General features: G+C 37.9%; 1 protein-coding gene across 1 annotated transcript; it reads left to right on the top strand.

The window, feature by feature from the left end:
- Positions 1-6301: 6301 nt before the first annotated feature.
- On the top strand, positions 6302-11882 carry LOC144421025 (uncharacterized). The gene is made up of 2 exons (XM_078111087.1): positions 6302-11745; positions 11824-11882. The coding sequence occupies exon 1, from the start codon at positions 6436-6438 to the stop codon at positions 10762-10764; it is 4329 nt and encodes a 1442-aa protein (XP_077967213.1). The 5' UTR covers positions 6302-6435; the 3' UTR covers positions 10765-11745; positions 11824-11882.
- Positions 11883-17367: the final 5485 nt, after the last annotated feature.

Below are 17367 nucleotides of genomic sequence, written 5' to 3'. Positions count from 1 at the left end.
ACAGCCTTTTAGAATCTTGCAGCAATGAACATTTTCTAAAGAAAAGCGATTTTGCTCTGAGAATCCCATCGATGTTCGAAAGCACTTTCTCCATTATAAAGAGTTTGAAATCTCAAACTAAATGTAGATATACAGTACCGGTACCCCTAGAACAGTAGGATAAGATACGATTTACATATTTATCCCGGGGAGAGGAAAGTCGATAAGACGGCTTGATTATATTATGGCGAACCCCGGCCTCTCGTCCGGTTACCAATCCAGGTAGGGTATGGGATTAGTATCCAGGTATTTGTTTTGGGAGGAAGCATGGACTTGATGGTGGAGGAAGCCGTAACCGACCAGCGGTTACGTGAACCCCCATACGGCGGCGAGGAGTCCAGAAACCCTCTTGCACATGATAATCCCCGCATGGGATCGAACCTGCAATAGACTACCACGAAGGGTAATCAGAGATGCGGTGGCGAGCGTATTCCTAATGCTTAGCAAGATGCGCCACACCGCCGCCAAGTACCGGTACCGTACGGTACCGGTACGGTAGAAATACTTTTTGCAAGTTTTAGAGAGTTTCTTGGTGGTCTTCGCATGTTTTAGCCTGATAAATGACAAGTAATGATCAATGTGTTTGCACAATAAAAGTGTTTGTTCTGTATTGCACTGTTTACCTATTCTTGGCACTATTGCGACCCGCGAACAATGCAAAAATGATTTTGTGGCCCCCGAGGCAGAACCTTGGACCACCCAGTTCTAGACCAATAGCAAAAAAAATTCTTAGTGCTGTAGTAATCACAGAACCCTGATGTGCTTTATAATCATTTGGTGAACTCGAAAACAGCAGAAATGATAAACTTATTTTTCCAATTTTTCCGTCTCCGATAGATCAAAATAAAATTTTTGGGTATTACCTGATAACCATTCTTGCACTCATACCGTACATTTAAAAGATGTAATATACCGGTACCGGATACGGTAGCATATAGTACAATGGCACCAGTAAGAGTTAACTTATCCGTAAAACAAGGGAAACGCACTAAAAGCGAACCGACGGAAAATGCCTGTATGTACAAAATCGCCACCGGATGTCGCCATTTTGTTGGGCCGAAATGGATCGTTTTGTTATCGGACACGGAACTTCTCTCTCATTTCCGCGGGACAATTTGAAGCCTCTCTCGTTTTGACAATAGACTTCCAACTTTGACAAGGCGCGTAATGCATTTCCTATGGGATTTGACAGAAATCAATTATTTGCGTCGATTTTTCTTGCATATTCTCCTGATCTTGATTAATTTCAAATTATGTACCAAACGCTAAAATATCCCAGCCCACCGTGGTGCTAATTTTGGCTGTTTTATCAATTTGCGTTAAATCGTGGTTTGATAATATTGCCAACGTATCAGTCAAAACGACCACAGCAACGACCACAGAACATTAACCAACATGGCTTATCGGAATCGCTCCCCCATTTACCTGTATTTGGCCATATCATATCGCTTCAAGTATTTTGCGTGGCGGTCTCAATATCATTTCGTGGCCTGACTCCGTAGTACCCGAGCTATACATATAAATAGAACTAAAAGGAGCGCCAGAAGTGTGTGCACCAATATGGAGGTAACTAATTTTGTTCGTCTACTTTACACCAAATTGTGTAAAGGGACTGAAACTTATGGGAAGGGGGGATATTCACTTGGTTAACACAAACAGTCCCCGAACTCGTAATATAACCAAATCAAGGGAAATCGGAAAAAATTATGGCCTAACCCCAACCTGGTACACCCACTACGGGAGTATCAACTAAAGTGCGCTTCGCCCTCAACCGAAGACTTAGGTGAAGTCTTCCCCGTGAAGGTTATTGCGTTTTTATGATATTGAAACTACCTGACTTATAGGACTGTGTTCGTTTAATTTTTTGAACTTTATTGGTATTAAATGTTTTGAATGAGCACCTTTAAATATATTAAAACCTTTATACTTCACAGTAACACCTAAATATTTATGAATGTGAGCTCAGTCTATGGTTGCAGTAGTCTAAACTCGCCTACGACAGTCGCCCGACAGGCCGTCAACTCACTAGTCGAGCAAACGCTCTGCGACGTGACGTCATCGATGCTCGAGGTTAAGACAACTCGACTACCGAGCAACGAGAGGCAGACAACTCACCAGTCGCTCGCTCTGCGATATCGATGCTCGAGGAGAAGACATCGCTTTGCAAAACGCAGACTCAAGAGTTGTATAGCATTTAGGGGAAAGTGGGGAAGGTTGGGACACTTTTTTCTTTTGCATATTTTGAGCCGTTAATTCTGCATATTCACTTAAGTTTGCGGAACTAATGCATAGAGGGGTAAATGTAGTTTTTATTCAGCGACTAAGAAATTTCCCTGCGACATACATCTTACTACCAAAATGCTTCGAAAAACGTCTGTCAAAAGTCCCACTGTACCCCACTTGTGGGGCACATTCGGACAGACCCTGGGGCACAATGGGTCAGTCTGTCGAAATTCAACGAAGTGTGGCCTTAAAAATAAGCAATTATTCAGCATAATCGTCTAAAGAACAGGGAGACTTCAAATTTGAAGATATAATATTTTTAAAATCAATGTTTAACTGAAGGTTCAGATATTTTGACAAAAAATTTTGCAAACAAATTTGATTATTTCCTTCCTCGGATCTAAATCTGGAAATATTATTGATTCTCGAATATATTCCATATTGGGCCATGGGTCGAAAGAAACCCTAATATTACATAAAATATACCGCATCTCTAGGTCTCTAAGCACCCATTGTATCAAACACTGTCGAATTGTGCCCTGTAGGACATGTCCCACTGAACCCCGGTCCATTGTTCCCCATAGGAAACAAATATTTTCAGACTATCCCACGGCGGAATTCGGAAGGCACATCGACTCGCCAACGTTATGAATATTTTATAATGCACTATAGCTGAAAAATATCTGACGCTGTTTTGTCATGTTGGAAAGGCTAAAGTAGAAAAAGAAAAAACTGGGATGATGAAATTTTAGTTTCAACCTCCCAAAACCAATTTCACCCCATAGCTTGCGCCGCGCTGCCTGTCCGTTCGCGGGGACGTTGTAACTCACCGAAGGGCGGATTGAAACATCGAACCGCGGACAGGATTGCGGATATAGTATCAGTGTGAGAGCTGATTTTCCACTGTGCCCCATGTCCCAACGTGCCCCACCTTCCCCTACTTAGTGCCGACTGATATTAGTTGTAAGCCAACTCACCACCTGAGTAGTCTACCAGCCGACGGCTAGGTTCCATCTGCTGGGATACAACAATCGGGTTGAAGTCATGATGGGTGTCATGGGCCTGGCAGCAGTCCAGGCACTTCCACTCAAACGTTACGCCCCTTTTTTTTAATAGCCTGTACTGTTCCTTTGTCATTGCCACATCTGAATTATTGAAACATTTGCGATGAAACCAATTTCGACAGACGTCACAGATGAGTCCCTCCTGCTTCATGGAAACACTGTATAAGTATAAGTTTATTTCGACTCCATAATCAGCATAACAATACATTTGACAGATAAATATTTCTCTGGATGTCTTGAAGCTTTCAATGAATAACCCACTAGATAGCGAAAGATTAAATATATATGTCAGGATATCAATAATATGTTCTGGAACATATTTCAATATTTTGAATGGAATACCATCGATTCCAAAACTTGACTTGGGCTTCATATCGCGTATGATATTTTTTATTTCTAATGATGTAGTTGGCTTCAAGAACATGGATGAGGATTCTTGCTTCCCAAGATATGAAATGTAATTTTTGTCACAGCCAGCTGGTTGTGGCATACAGTCGAGCAAGCTTTGTGCCACTTGGGAAAAGTGTTCATTAAATTTATTTGCAATTTGTGTATTACTGCAATCAAGTCCAATCAAAGGACAAGAATTTGTTTTATTTTTACCAATAAGTTCATTGTTTTCCACACTGCCTTGATGTTGCCTTTGTGAGAAGCAAATTTAGATTTGTAATAATTTGATTTCTTTTTGTAGAGCAATCGAGTATAAAGGTTTCTGCTTTCATTGAACTGTAATTTGTGCTTGTCATTTATGTTTTTATTGTTTATTTATTTATTATAAAGTTTTTGGTACCCTAGGTATTGGGCTGATTCCCGAGCATTCGGAATCAAGAGTAATCTGCCAGTCGACGGCTTCTAGGTTCCATCTGCTGGGATGTACAAATTAATGGAGTCGTGATGGGTGTCCTGGGCCTGGTAGCAGTCAAGGCACTCACACGTAACGTCCTGTTTTTTTAATAGTCTTTACTGTTCCCTTGTCATTGCCACATCTGAATTATTGAAACATTTGCGATGGAACCAATTTTGACAGACGCTGAAAAGCAAAGTCGCTTCCTCCTGCAACAAAAGAAAAATTTGTAACATACAATACAGGGTGATGGAATAGCCTACTGTGTAATTAGTGTTACGTCACGATCCACAGGATCCAAGTATTATTGTTTGGCAATAATATTGTTGCCACGTGTAGGCGCTGTTAAGTCGAGTTCGCCGCCATTAATGGATATTGCACCATACTTTGCTGCTGTTTTGCTGCCAAGTCAAGTTTTTAAAGTTTCTTTGTGTTGGTATTATTGTGATTTAATTATTGCTGTTTATTGTGTTTATCTTGTAGATGACTTAGACATCTAAATTAGTTAGTAACTGGATTTATTGGGTTGTTGCCCTTGGTGTTAAGATATTGTGCCGTACATTTGTTACTGTGAAGAAAGTGTACTGATGTTTCCAGAATGTATTATGCAATGATTTTTGGGTAAGAAAGCTAGTACTTTAAGTTGCATAATTTGAAGTTCACTGATGTATGTGTATTAAATATTGTCATTGTTAACAGATTGTGAAGTATTCTCGTGGATTCACAAAGTTTTCTTACCCGGTGTCATAAATATTATCGGTATGTTATTTATATTTGGATCATTGCTGAATTTGGTATTATTTAGTTTTATAAGTGTTCTAAGACATGTTATTTTGTTTTAGAAAACCGTCTTCCATCTTTCATTTCCATCTATTGTGATGTTTGTGTATTGCTGAGCATTTCATGTTATGCTATCAATTTTTCGAATTACAATTTCATTACAAGTTTTCAACAATTGGTTGTGTTTGGACAAGGATTTGGGAGATGCGTTTTCGATTTGTTAGTTTTCTCTATGTGACACCTTGTGCTACCGGGTCACGTTGAAAGGGAGGTTACATAAAGTTTTCGATAATATAGAATTATCGACATCACATGAATAACACAATTCTGAACAGAATCTAATTATCGAATAAAGCAACAACATAACTTTTTGAAAATGTCAAGTTCAGACTCCAGTCAACGTTTGATTTTTGAAATATTGGAAGGTCGACTGAAAGACTTGTATTTAAGGGTCGAATCCCTTATGATGGATCGCAAAAATGCTGTTTCTGTTCAGGAATTGTCGAAGCACATTTCTGAAACATTTCAGGCACTCATGAAATTCTGTAGTGAGAATCCATCTGCAATTTTTGAGCACAATGCAAATTGGATGGAAAGTATTGAACAGAATCAGGCAGAATTTGATAGTAGAGTGCAGCAATGGCTGCTGGCTGTAGTCAAAGCAGCAGCAGATCAGTTTTCTCAATTGGAGAAATCAACACAGTCTAGTCATCCTTCAAGTGCAAGTTCACGATCAAGTTATCGAAGAGCAGAAGCTAAAGTAAAAGCTAAATTGGCTCGATTGGAACTTGAAAAGATTAAACGTAAACATGAGCTCCAAAACAGAATAAATCAAATCCACCAGTCAATAGAAATGTTGGATTCGGAACACAAAGTTCAAACGGCTGATGCCGAAGAAGAGTTTTGGGAGCAGTCCACTAGTTCAGATCGAATGAATGTTGATGTCACGGATAATCGTTTTTCGAAGGATGTGAGACATGTGGGTTCAGAGAAGGCCAATAGAAAAGTGCTAGAAGTTGGCATGGTAGCCAACAAAACCACATGTGAAAGCTTACATCTTGTGCAGAGTACACCTGTTTATGCACAGTCTAACGTTGGCTGTGCTGTGGGCAAAATTGATGCCGGTACTCTGGCAATGGCTGTTGAAGATTATCCTGTCAATACTGAATCAAAATCTGTACTAGATGATAAACCGAGTGCTGGGGTAAATGGCCCTGTAGTGCCTCGAGTGTTGGATTTACTTGTTCCAAGCAAATTTGAAGATGGAAATCAGGACAATAGAATTCCTGCTATGTATATTCCAAATCAGTCAGTGGTTACAAATAACCCTGATCAGGCAAGTGTTAATAAGACTTGTCAACCGGCCAGTGGTAGGCCTCCGGATTCTTCTCAATCATTGTCAAATGATGTTATGACATTGATCAAGCATTTGAATAGACCAAAACCGAAGTTTTATATTTTTCTGGTGATTCCACGAATTATCATATGTTCAGGCGTAATTTTGCTGCTCAAATTGATGAAAATGTTGATAGTTATGCTGCCAGATTGTCATATCTACTCCAGCATTGTACCGGAGAAGCACGAAAGCTCATTCAGTCATGTGCCAAGCTTGATCCAGAGGAAGGATACCAAAAAGCAATTAAACTGCTTGAGAAAAATTATGGTAGAACACATGAGGTAGTTCATTCATGTGTGAAAAAGGTGGTTGATGGACCACAGATAAAATTCAATGACCATGAAAAGCTTAAAGAATTTGTTCGCACATTGAAAGATTGCAAACTCACTTTGAAAGGCATAAACAAAGAGAATGAAATGGACAATCTACAAATTTTGGCTAGAGCATCAAATCGCCTATTTCCTAGTATGAGAATGGCTTGGAAACGTAGAGTGGGGAAGATAATAGCGAGAGATGAAGAACCAGCTTTCCAAGATTTCATTGAGTTTGTGACTGAAGAAGAAACTGCAGTCAATTCATCCTTCAGTCAAATGATGGATGATTATGTGAGTGTTGTTGAGAAACCAATGAAAACTTCTCGAATTAGAACAATGGCACACAATGTCACCGAAACTGTATCAGAGAAAAAGATGCAGTTGTCATCTTCAGGTGAGCATACAAGAACTAAATGCATGTATTGTTCGATGCCTCATGATCTGTCAAAATGTGAAAAGTTCAAGAAGAAGCCGATTGTGGAACGAATTAAATTTATGAGGGCACGTCGACTTTGCTATATTTGTCTGAAATATGGACATGTTGCCAGTATGTGCAGATCTAAGCTTTCATGTGGAGTGGATGGATGCACTGCAAAGCATAACAGACTTATTCATCGTTCATTTCAGGAAAATAATGAACCTGATCAAGAACAGTCTACTAATGGTGAGAAAGAAAACATTTCTCCAGCTTCCATGCCAGAATCAAGCTTGTGTCAGGCCACAGAAAGTAATAGGTCCGTGTATTTTTGTGTTGTGCCTGTGAAGGTATCCGGTAATGACCGAGAAGTGGAGACATATGCATTTTTAGATGTTGGCTCAGCAATAACATTGTGCTCAGACAAACTGATTGACATGCTTGGATTACATCGGGAGCCAGCTGATATTTCATTAACAACTGTGAATGGTGAGTCAAAGATACACGGGGGGTCAAAAGTTCAATTGCGGGTTGAATCTTGTGATGGCAAGGAAGTTATGGATTTGCCTGAAGTGTTTTCAATTGACAAATTATCTGTGAAAGCAAATGCTCCGTTATCAATGAATGACAAGAACAGAATGGCACATCTAAGAGGGTTGAATTTATCTAACATTGACAATGCTGAAGTACTACTAATGATTGGTGCCAATGTACCAGAAGTTTTTTGTGTACAAGAAGTGAGACGAGGTCGTCCAAGACAGCCTATAGCTTGGAAAACTCCATTTGGTTGGACATTGATTGGTCCAAAAATTGAAAGGTCAGAATTGTTATCTTTCAATGTCAATTTTATAAAAAATGATCAAAATGACTTACTGCTAATGCAACTTGAGAGAATGTGGAAAACAGATTTCATTGATTCACAAAAAATATCAGATACTGCTATGTCTCGAGAAGATAGGTATGCTCTTAATTTGATGCATGAGGCAATTAAATTTGAAAATGGTCACTATCAATTACCTCTATTGTGGCGTCCTCATGCGAGAACTTTGCCAACTAATCGTGATTTGGCTATGTCTCGATTGTCATGCCTTAAGCGAAAACTGGTTCGCGATGATGATCTACGTTTGAAATATGTAGAAATAGTTCAAGATTACATAGCGAAAGGCTATGCAGAAAAGGTGACAAAATGCAATTTGAAAGAGTGCAATCAGATATGGTATATTCCTCATTTTTGTGTTGTACATCCACAAAAACTAAAACCAAGAGTTGTATTTGATGGAGCATGTCAGTATCGTGGCTACTCATTAAATGAGTCTTTGTTGAGTGGACCAGATTTGGCAAACTCATTAACCGGTGTTCTTATGAGATTCCGCCAGGAGCGGATTGCTCTAGTAGCAGACATAGAGGCGATGTTTCATCAGATTCATGTTGATCCGAAAGACAGAGATGCTCTCAGATTCTTGTGGTGGCCTGGTGGAGATATGTCAAAAGAGCCTATTGGTCATAGAATGACTGTACATTTGTTTGGCTCAAAGAGTTCACCCACTGTTGCTAACTTTTGTCTGAAAAGAGTCGCCCAGGACTTTGGAGGGGAGTTTGACACTGATGTTATCGAAGCCATTGAACAAGATTTTTATGTGGATGATTTGTTGAAATCTGTGTGTTCTGAAAATGATGGCCTACGAATGAAACAACAGCTTACTGAAATATTGAAAAAAGGTGGATTCAAACTAACGAAGTGGCTTAGCAACAGTGAAAAAATACTGAATAGTATTCCTGAGGATGAGAAGGCCAAGTCTATATTGAATTTGAAGTTTGATGAAACACTGTCTGATCGTGTTCTTGGTGTGTATTGGAAAGTCAGTTTTGACTCATTTGGTTTCAATATAGATATGACATCACCTGATGTGATGACCAAAAGAACTACTCTATCGCTTGTTAGTTTGTTATACGATCCACTAGGCTTTGTAGCAGTGGTGGTGATAGTTGCAAAAATCATGCAACAGGATTTATGTAGAAAACGTCTTGGATGGGATGAGCCTATTCCTGATTGTGACGTTGCAAAATGGACAAAGTGGCTTGAGCAGCTGAGTGCTTTAAAAGATATTACTATCAATCGATGTGTGAAGCCCAATGGATTTGGAAGAGTTGTAGTGATGCAAATACATCATTTTGCAGATGCTTCCTCGGTTGCTTATGGTGCAGTGGCTTATTTACGCCTGGTTAATGAAAATCAAGATATACATTGTGCATTTCTTTTTGGTAAAGCAAGAGTGACACCATTGAAAGCAATTTCCATACCAAGACTTGAACTGACTGCTGCAGTTTTATCAGTGAAAATAGACCAGATGTTGAGAAGTGAACTTCATCTAGGTAATGAATGTGAATCTTTTTTCTGGACAGATTCGACTGCAGTTTTGCAAAGTATAAGAAATTGCAATAAGCGTTTTCCGGTTTTTGTGGCAAACCGCTTAGCCAAGATTGATGGAGGATCAGAAGTGTCACAATGGCGTTACGTAGCTACAAAGCAGAATCCAGCTGATGAAGCAATGCGGGGTATCGGTGTAAAGAAGATGGCCACGAAAAGCAGATGGCTCAGTGGGCCTGAATTTTTGTGGAAAGATGCTGAGCAATGGCCTCAGCCTGTGTCGTTGCCTCCACTGCCTAATGAATTTCAGCTTGTAAAACAATTGCAAGAACCGGTTTGCATGTTAACAGATCAAAGTGCTACTAATCGACTTGTGGAGCAGTTTTCTGATGTGCATTCGCTGAAAAAGGCGACTGCTTGGATTTTGCGATTCATTTCATTTTTAAGAAGTAAGAAAAGTGGGGAAAACCTACACAAAGGACCACTGTATGTTGATGAACTGAGGAGAAGTGAATTTGCTCTAATTAAATATGTACAAAGGCAGTCCTTTGGTGAAATCATAGATAAATTGTCAAAATCTTCTGATGGATGTATTGATGCTGGAAAAAGGCTGTCATCCAGAAACATCTTGCGGAAATTAACGCCAATGTTGGTGAATGGAATTTTACGTGCTGGAGGACGTATTGAGAAAGCTCCAGTGGAATTTGATGTCAAACATCCCATTATACTGCCTTATGACCATCATTTCACCAATTTAGTGATACTCCAACATCACAAGGAGGTTGGACACTCTGGAATGGGACATACTTGGACATCACTGCGACAAAAATATTGGATTATCAAAGGCGGGGTTGCTGTCAGAAAAGTTTTGAGGAACTGCATGTCATGTCATAAACGAAATGCACCTCTTGGACAGCAAATTATGGCTGATTTGCCAGGTGCTAGATTGGCAGTGAGCAAACCTGTTTTTTCTGAAGTTGGATGTGATTTTTTTGGACCCTTCTTAGTCAAACAAGGCAGATCAAATGTGAAACGATATGGATGTATATTTACTTGTATGTGCACGCGTGCAGTGCATATTGAAGTGGCTTACTCTTTGTCAACGGACTCATTTATCAATGTTTTACGAAAATTCATTGGACGACGTAGTAAGCCAAGAGCTATATATTCTGACAATGCTGGAAATTTTCAAGCCACAAATAAAGTTCTTCGTGATGAAATAAAGAAGTGGAATCAGCATTATATCAATGATTTCTTGAGTCAAAGGAACATAGAATGGAACTGGAATTGTCCCACTGACAGTAAAGCAGGTGGATGCTAGGAACGACTCATCCGGTCAATAAGAAAAATACTTGGGAGGATTGCTGAATGATCAAATTCTAACAGATGAAAAATTACATGTTCTTTTTGTTGAAGTCGAATTAATCCTAAATTCAGGACCTCTTTGTCCGGTGACTTTTGATGTGAATGATGAAGAACCACTAACTCCTAATCATCTGCTGCTATTGAGAGGATCACGAAACGAATCGCCAGGTGTGTTCACTGAAAAGGATTGTTACCGCTTCAAATGGAAGCAAGTTCAATACATGGCTGATCAATTTTGGAGAAGATTCAATAAAGAGTATCTTCCAACACTTATTGGAAGACAAAAATGGACTGTTCAAAAACCAAATTTAAAAATTGGTGATATAGTTATGATTTCTGAAGATGCACCTCGTTGCCAGTGGCTCATGGGGCGAGTTGTTGAAGTGTTTCCTGATAAAAATGGGACTGTGCGCCAAGTTAAAGTTAAAACAAAAAATGGCTTTCTTAAAAGACCAATAAACAAATTGTGTTTTATTATTCACAGTGATGCTTAAATTGTGAACTTGGATATTGTGGTTTGTGAGGTGACGTAATTGAATTTGAATTTTTGAAAATGGCTCATATCTAATTATCCATTTTGGAGGGGAGAATGTTACGTCACGATCCACAGGATCCAAGTATTATTGTTTGGCAATAATATTGTTGCCACGTGTAGGCGCTGTTAAGTCGAGTTCGCCGCCATTAATGGATATTGCACCATACTTTGCTGCTGTTTTGCTGCCAAGTCAAGTTTTTAAAGTTTCTTTGTGTTGGTATTATTGTGATTTAATTATTGCTGTTTATTGTGTTTATCTTGTAGATGACTTAGACATCTAAATTAGTTAGTAACTGGATTTATTGGGTTGTTGCCCTTGGTGTTAAGATATTGTGCCGTACATTTGTTACTGTGAAGAAAGTGTACTGATGTTTCCAGAATGTATTATGCAATGATTTTTGGGTAAGAAAGCTAGTACTTTAAGTTGCATAATTTGAAGTTCACTGATGTATGTGTATTAAATATTGTCATTGTTAACAGATTGTGAAGTATTCTCGTGGATTCACAAAGTTTTCTTACCCGGTGTCATAAATATTATCGGTATGTTATTTATATTTGGATCATTGCTGAATTTGGTATTATTTAGTTTTATAAGTGTTCTAAGACATGTTATTTTGTTTTAGAAAACCGTCTTCCATCTTTCATTTCCATCTATTGTGATGTTTGTGTATTGCTGAGCATTTCATGTTATGCTATCAATTTTTCGAATTACAATTTCATTACAAGTTTTCAACAATTGGTTGTGTTTGGACAAGGATTTGGGAGATGCGTTTTCGATTTGTTAGTTTTCTCTATGTGACACCTTGTGCTACCGGGTCACGTTGAAAGGGAGGTTACAATTAGTACAGATTTACCAGTTCCATTCGCGTTGGTGCGATAAACTGTGTATGAGTAGCCACCCCTCTCTTAAAGCTTCGCTTTACCTCTTTGGGCCATGTCGTCCTCGATGGTGAATGACGTTTCTTCGACGCAGCAATTCTCTCGGGTTAGTAGCCTCAATTAAATATTCATTAACCACGAATGGAATAACTTATTAAAAATGTTAGTTTATTCTAGTCTAGATAGGTTAACAAATAATCCATAGAAATAGTCACCCTAGGTATCGGGCTGATTTACGAGCATTATATAATCTCCGTGCATCTGATCTAATCTGATGCACGGAGATTAGACAAGGTGCCAGATCGGCGATTTTTATTTGTGGACTCTCTTCTCTTAGGTGTTCAAGAATCTACGGGCCGCAGTATTGCAAAGAGTAAGTATGTAACGCAACAAACTTCCCCGTAACGTTCAGTACTCAAATAAAATTCATTATTCGTAACAAAAAGTAGACAAAATCTTTTATCCATTGAATTTCCCCACAACGTTTAGTATTCAAATGAAATTCATTGTTCGTAACAAGAAGTAAACAAAATCTGTTGTCCATTCTTCGGTCCAGTTTTCTTCCAGGCGTAGCGACAGCGCCTATCTGTTCGTGGATTTCTTCTGCAAAAAAGAAATTCCAACTCTAAGACTGAAACCTTGTCGTGGTGAGTTGGCTTACAACTAATATCAGTCGGCACTAAGTAAATGCTATACAAGTAGAACTTTCGAGCATGCGTTTTGCAAAGCAATCGCTCTGTAGTCGGGTTGTCTTCTCCTCGAGCATCGATAACGCAGAGCGATTGCTCGACTGGTGAGTTGTCTGCCTCTCGTTGCTCTGTAGTCGAGTTGTCTTCTCATCGAGCATCGATGACGTCACGTCGCAGAGCGGTCGCTCGACTGGTGAGTAGGGCTGGGCATTTTCGAATACCTGATGATTTCAGAATCGAATCGAATATTTTTTTCGAATCGAATCTCGAATACTTGGGAGATATATAATTGTATGTAACCGTCTTCTTGTATTTGGTCCTCCAGACACATAAATTACTAGAAACGTAAAATATATCACTCAGACAGATTGCTGAGCGTTCACACACAATAAAAAATACTTTTTCATCAATAACTCATTACAGAAATGAGTCATATGTCAGAATTGCGTTGAAAAATATGAATTCCATTAAAAAAAATTAGAAATTTACCTTGACAATTGGCGGAAAGGAAAAAAACAAGATGGCGGCGATTCGAAATTTCGCTTTGAACCGATTCGAATAATTTACTATTCGATTCGATTCGAATATTCGATTCGGAATGCCCAGCCCTACTGGTGAGTTGACTGCCTGTCGATCGACTGCCGTAGGCATAAGTATAAATTTATTTCGACTCCATAATCAGCAAAACAATAAAATGAATGCTAAAAATAAATAAATAAAAACTGATTATGAAATCAGGAGAGCGAACAAAACCTTAGATAAGGTTTAAAACGTACAGAATGTATATAAGACGGAAGGTTTTGCCAAGAAGATGTGGTACGTGTTCACTCACCTAAAATAATTGAAATATTTCACACACGCTCACACGCACCCACACACACAACCATATGGAAGTTATTAAGTAAAGGGAACATGAAAAATTACATACTGGTAGTTAATAAAAAATAAATAAATAAAAATTACTTGCCACACCATATTAATAAATTTATCACGATTGCCACTGCCAAATTGATCAATTTTATAAATGGGAGTGAGTTTAGACTACTGCAACCATAGACTACTGAGCTCACATTCATAAATATTTAAGTGTTACTGTGAAGTATAAAGGTTTTAATATATTTAAAGGTGTTCATTCAAAACATTTAATACCAATAAAGTTCAAAAAATTTAACGAACACAGTCCTATAAGTCAACAGTCTAACTTCGCTAACGTTACTCCAATTTCGTTTGTAGACTGTATTTGTATTCATACAACATAAGTATAAGTATAAGTTTATTTCGACTCCATAATCAGCAAAACAATAAAATGAATGCTAAAAATAAAAACTGATTATGAAATCAGGAGAGCGAACAAAACCTTAGATAAGGTTTAAAACGTACAGAATGTATATAAGATGGAAGGTTTTGCCAAGAACATGTGGTACGTGTTCACTCACCTAAAATAATTGAAATATTTCACACACGCTCACACGCACCCACACACACAACCATATAGGAGTTATTAAGTAAAGGGAACATGAAAAATTACATACTGGTAGTTAATAAAAAATAAATAAATAAAAATTACTTGCCACACCATATTAATAAATTTATCATGATTGCCACTGCCAAATTGATCAATTTTATAAATGGGAGTGAACAGTAAAGATAAACTTTTATAAAAAAATATATTGTCAAGCTGATTATAGATGGAGTCAAATGCCAAAATGCCCAACCAAAGTTGCCAGAATTGGGTGCATGAAGAGGTGGGCTAGACCACTTCATTGCCCAAACTAGAGCCTATTATTGCCAAATTGTAGTCCAGATTGCAATAAGTATTTAAATCTACCAGTAACTTTATAAGTATGAGTAATTATAATTAATTAAGGTAGAAAGACAGGGTATAGGAATATGTTGGTTGCTAAGGTTATAAGGTTTTTTTTTCATTCTTAGATATTGACTTCTGCAAGGATAAAGGAATTAGGAATAAAGGAATTAGTATTGTTATTTCACAGGATCATTTCTTCATGTAATTATTGTGGCGTAATAGATTCAAGTTTATCGTGGATGAGACATCAGCCTGCGAATTTTGTTGTTGTAGACACCATTTATATTCAATAAACTAGCCATTGTATTGATCATCACAGAACGACCTGAAAAACAGAAAACAAATCTGCGAGTAGGATATTCAAGGGTTACATATTTGGAAACAGCACTACCCTACACTTTTGTTTAGAATTAATTATTATTTCGAGTAGATATTGATTATTAGTTATCTATCTATAAAACGCTAGTTCAAAGACCAGAGTTGAAATATGGTTGGGACACAGGGTGAATTCCTCGCAAACCATGCAGAAACTCTCAAACCACACTGACCATTCGTATGTTGGCCTTCACATCAACTTCACAGCAGAACCTCAACCTAGGATAAAATTTTGTATACACACAAAACAAATCATAGAATACCACAACAAATTAAAATGAAGGGGAGAATCCAATATATCTCCACTGGTCGCCTAATTACAATAATAGGTACAGGAGCTAAACTATACGGTCTACAACCCTCATAAGGTATCACACCACCCATATAGAAACAAAGACCATGCATGTGTAATGTCAAAAATCCAACGTTAAGCAAAAAGGGAACATGCGCATGCAGATGTCAGAGTGTAAACAGCCATTTGAAAAATAAATAAATAAAACAATTTGCTGTGCATGCTACAGAACCCGACACACCAACAATAGATGTAGAACAGGTGGAGAGAGATTAACTGCCGGCTCAACAACAATCAGCAGCTGCAGGAGCAATAGCAATATTGTAGCTGTTTAATATTTTCATGAAAATAAGTATGTGCAAGTGAAGAGTGTCCCAACTTTCTATCATGGTCATTCATGAAGGTTCAATATTTTTTGTGTCCGAGCTATCAATACGTTGTAGCTAATTTCATACGAAAGAGTATATATATCAGTGTGGTTATGGGAAAATAACTTTTAATATTTGGATACCAAGTACGACTTAACTTGTTTCTGAAATGATTTTTTGGATTTTAATGACTTCAAATTCAAGGGGAGAGAGTTCCATAGCTTAGGTCCATTATAGCATAGGGCATGCTGGCTCACAGATTTACTCATAAACGGTATAAATAAATTGGAATTACTTCTTCGATTGGAGGTGGTTTTGGTTAGTATGTCGTCAAAGCAGTTTGACAATGAGTTGTCATGAAAATCATAAACTAATGATAATACTTCAAATTTCATTATGTCTTCAACCTTGAGTATATTTAGCGATTTATAGAAATGATTTACGCTTTCACGTTTACTTTTCCTAAAGACAATTCTTAAAAAATTATTACAAATGCTTTGCAATTTCGAGACAAGTGTTTTATTACCATGGAGCCAGACTGAGCTACAATATCGGATATGACTTAGTAGTAGAGATTGAAACATTGCTAGTAAAGCTGATTGATTAACGCACAGGGATACTTTAGCAGCAACTGCCAAGTTCCTTTTTGTTTTACCAATAACATGCAACATTTGTGATTTCCATGATAGATTTTCATCAAAGATAACTCCTAGAAATTTTATTTCTTTCACTCTTTCAATTTCATTGTCATTGAGCAGTAGTGGTTTTGAACAACTCACACTTTTATGCTTGCTTGGGTGGAATAATACAAATTTAGTTTTGTTAGCATTAAGAGATAATTTGTTAACCAACATCCAGCTATGAATGTTGGTTAGTTCTTGGTTTGCAACTGTGAGTAGATCTTCAAGGTTTTTCCCATGAAGAATCAAGTCAGTGTCATCAGCAAACATGATCGACTCAGAGGATTTCAGACACCTGGACATGTCATTAATGTAAGCTAGAAAAAATAATGGGCCAAGTAAAGATCCTTGTGGAACTCCGCGCTTCATGACACAAATATTTGTAGAGAATGAGTTGTCATATTGCACGATTTGTTTCCTGTCTTGCAGGTAGCTCCTGATCCAATTGAATGGGACGCCTCTAATTCCATAGTGATAGAGCTTACTTAAAAGGATGGAATGGTCAATGGTGTCGAAAGCTTTTGAAATATCAAGAAATATTCCAATTGCATGTTGTTTGCTTTCAAAGGCCTTGGTCAGTTTGTGTACCAAAACATTAGCAGCCATAGCAGTGGAGTGATGCTTGCGGAAACCAAATTGATGAGAGTGGAAAACATTGTTAGTTTCAAAGAAGTTTGACATTCTACTATACATTATTTTCTCAAGAATCTTAGAAAATGATGGTAAAAGACTAATAGGTCTATAATTCCCAAGATCTGAAACACTACCCTTTTTAAATAGAGGAAGAACTTTAGATGTCTTGAAGCTTTCAATGAATAACCCACTAGATAGTGAAAGATTAAATATATATGTCAGGATGTCAATGATATGTTCTGGAACGTGTTTCAATACTTTGAATGGAATACCATCAATTCCAAAACTTGACTTGGGCTTC

The sequence above is a fragment of the Styela clava genome, chromosome 3, assembly GCF_964204865.1.
Source record: "Styela clava chromosome 3, kaStyClav1.hap1.2, whole genome shotgun sequence".
Lineage (NCBI taxonomy): Eukaryota > Metazoa > Chordata > Ascidiacea > Stolidobranchia > Styelidae > Styela > Styela clava.
Note: the sequence above shows the minus strand (reverse complement) of the source record. Positions and strands in the feature narration are given on the sequence as shown.

Excerpts from the sequence above, each read along its gene's own strand:
- LOC144421025 (XM_078111087.1), top strand. The coding sequence starts at position 6,436 with ATGTTCAGGCGTAATTTTGCTGCTCAAATTGATGAAAATGTTGATAGT.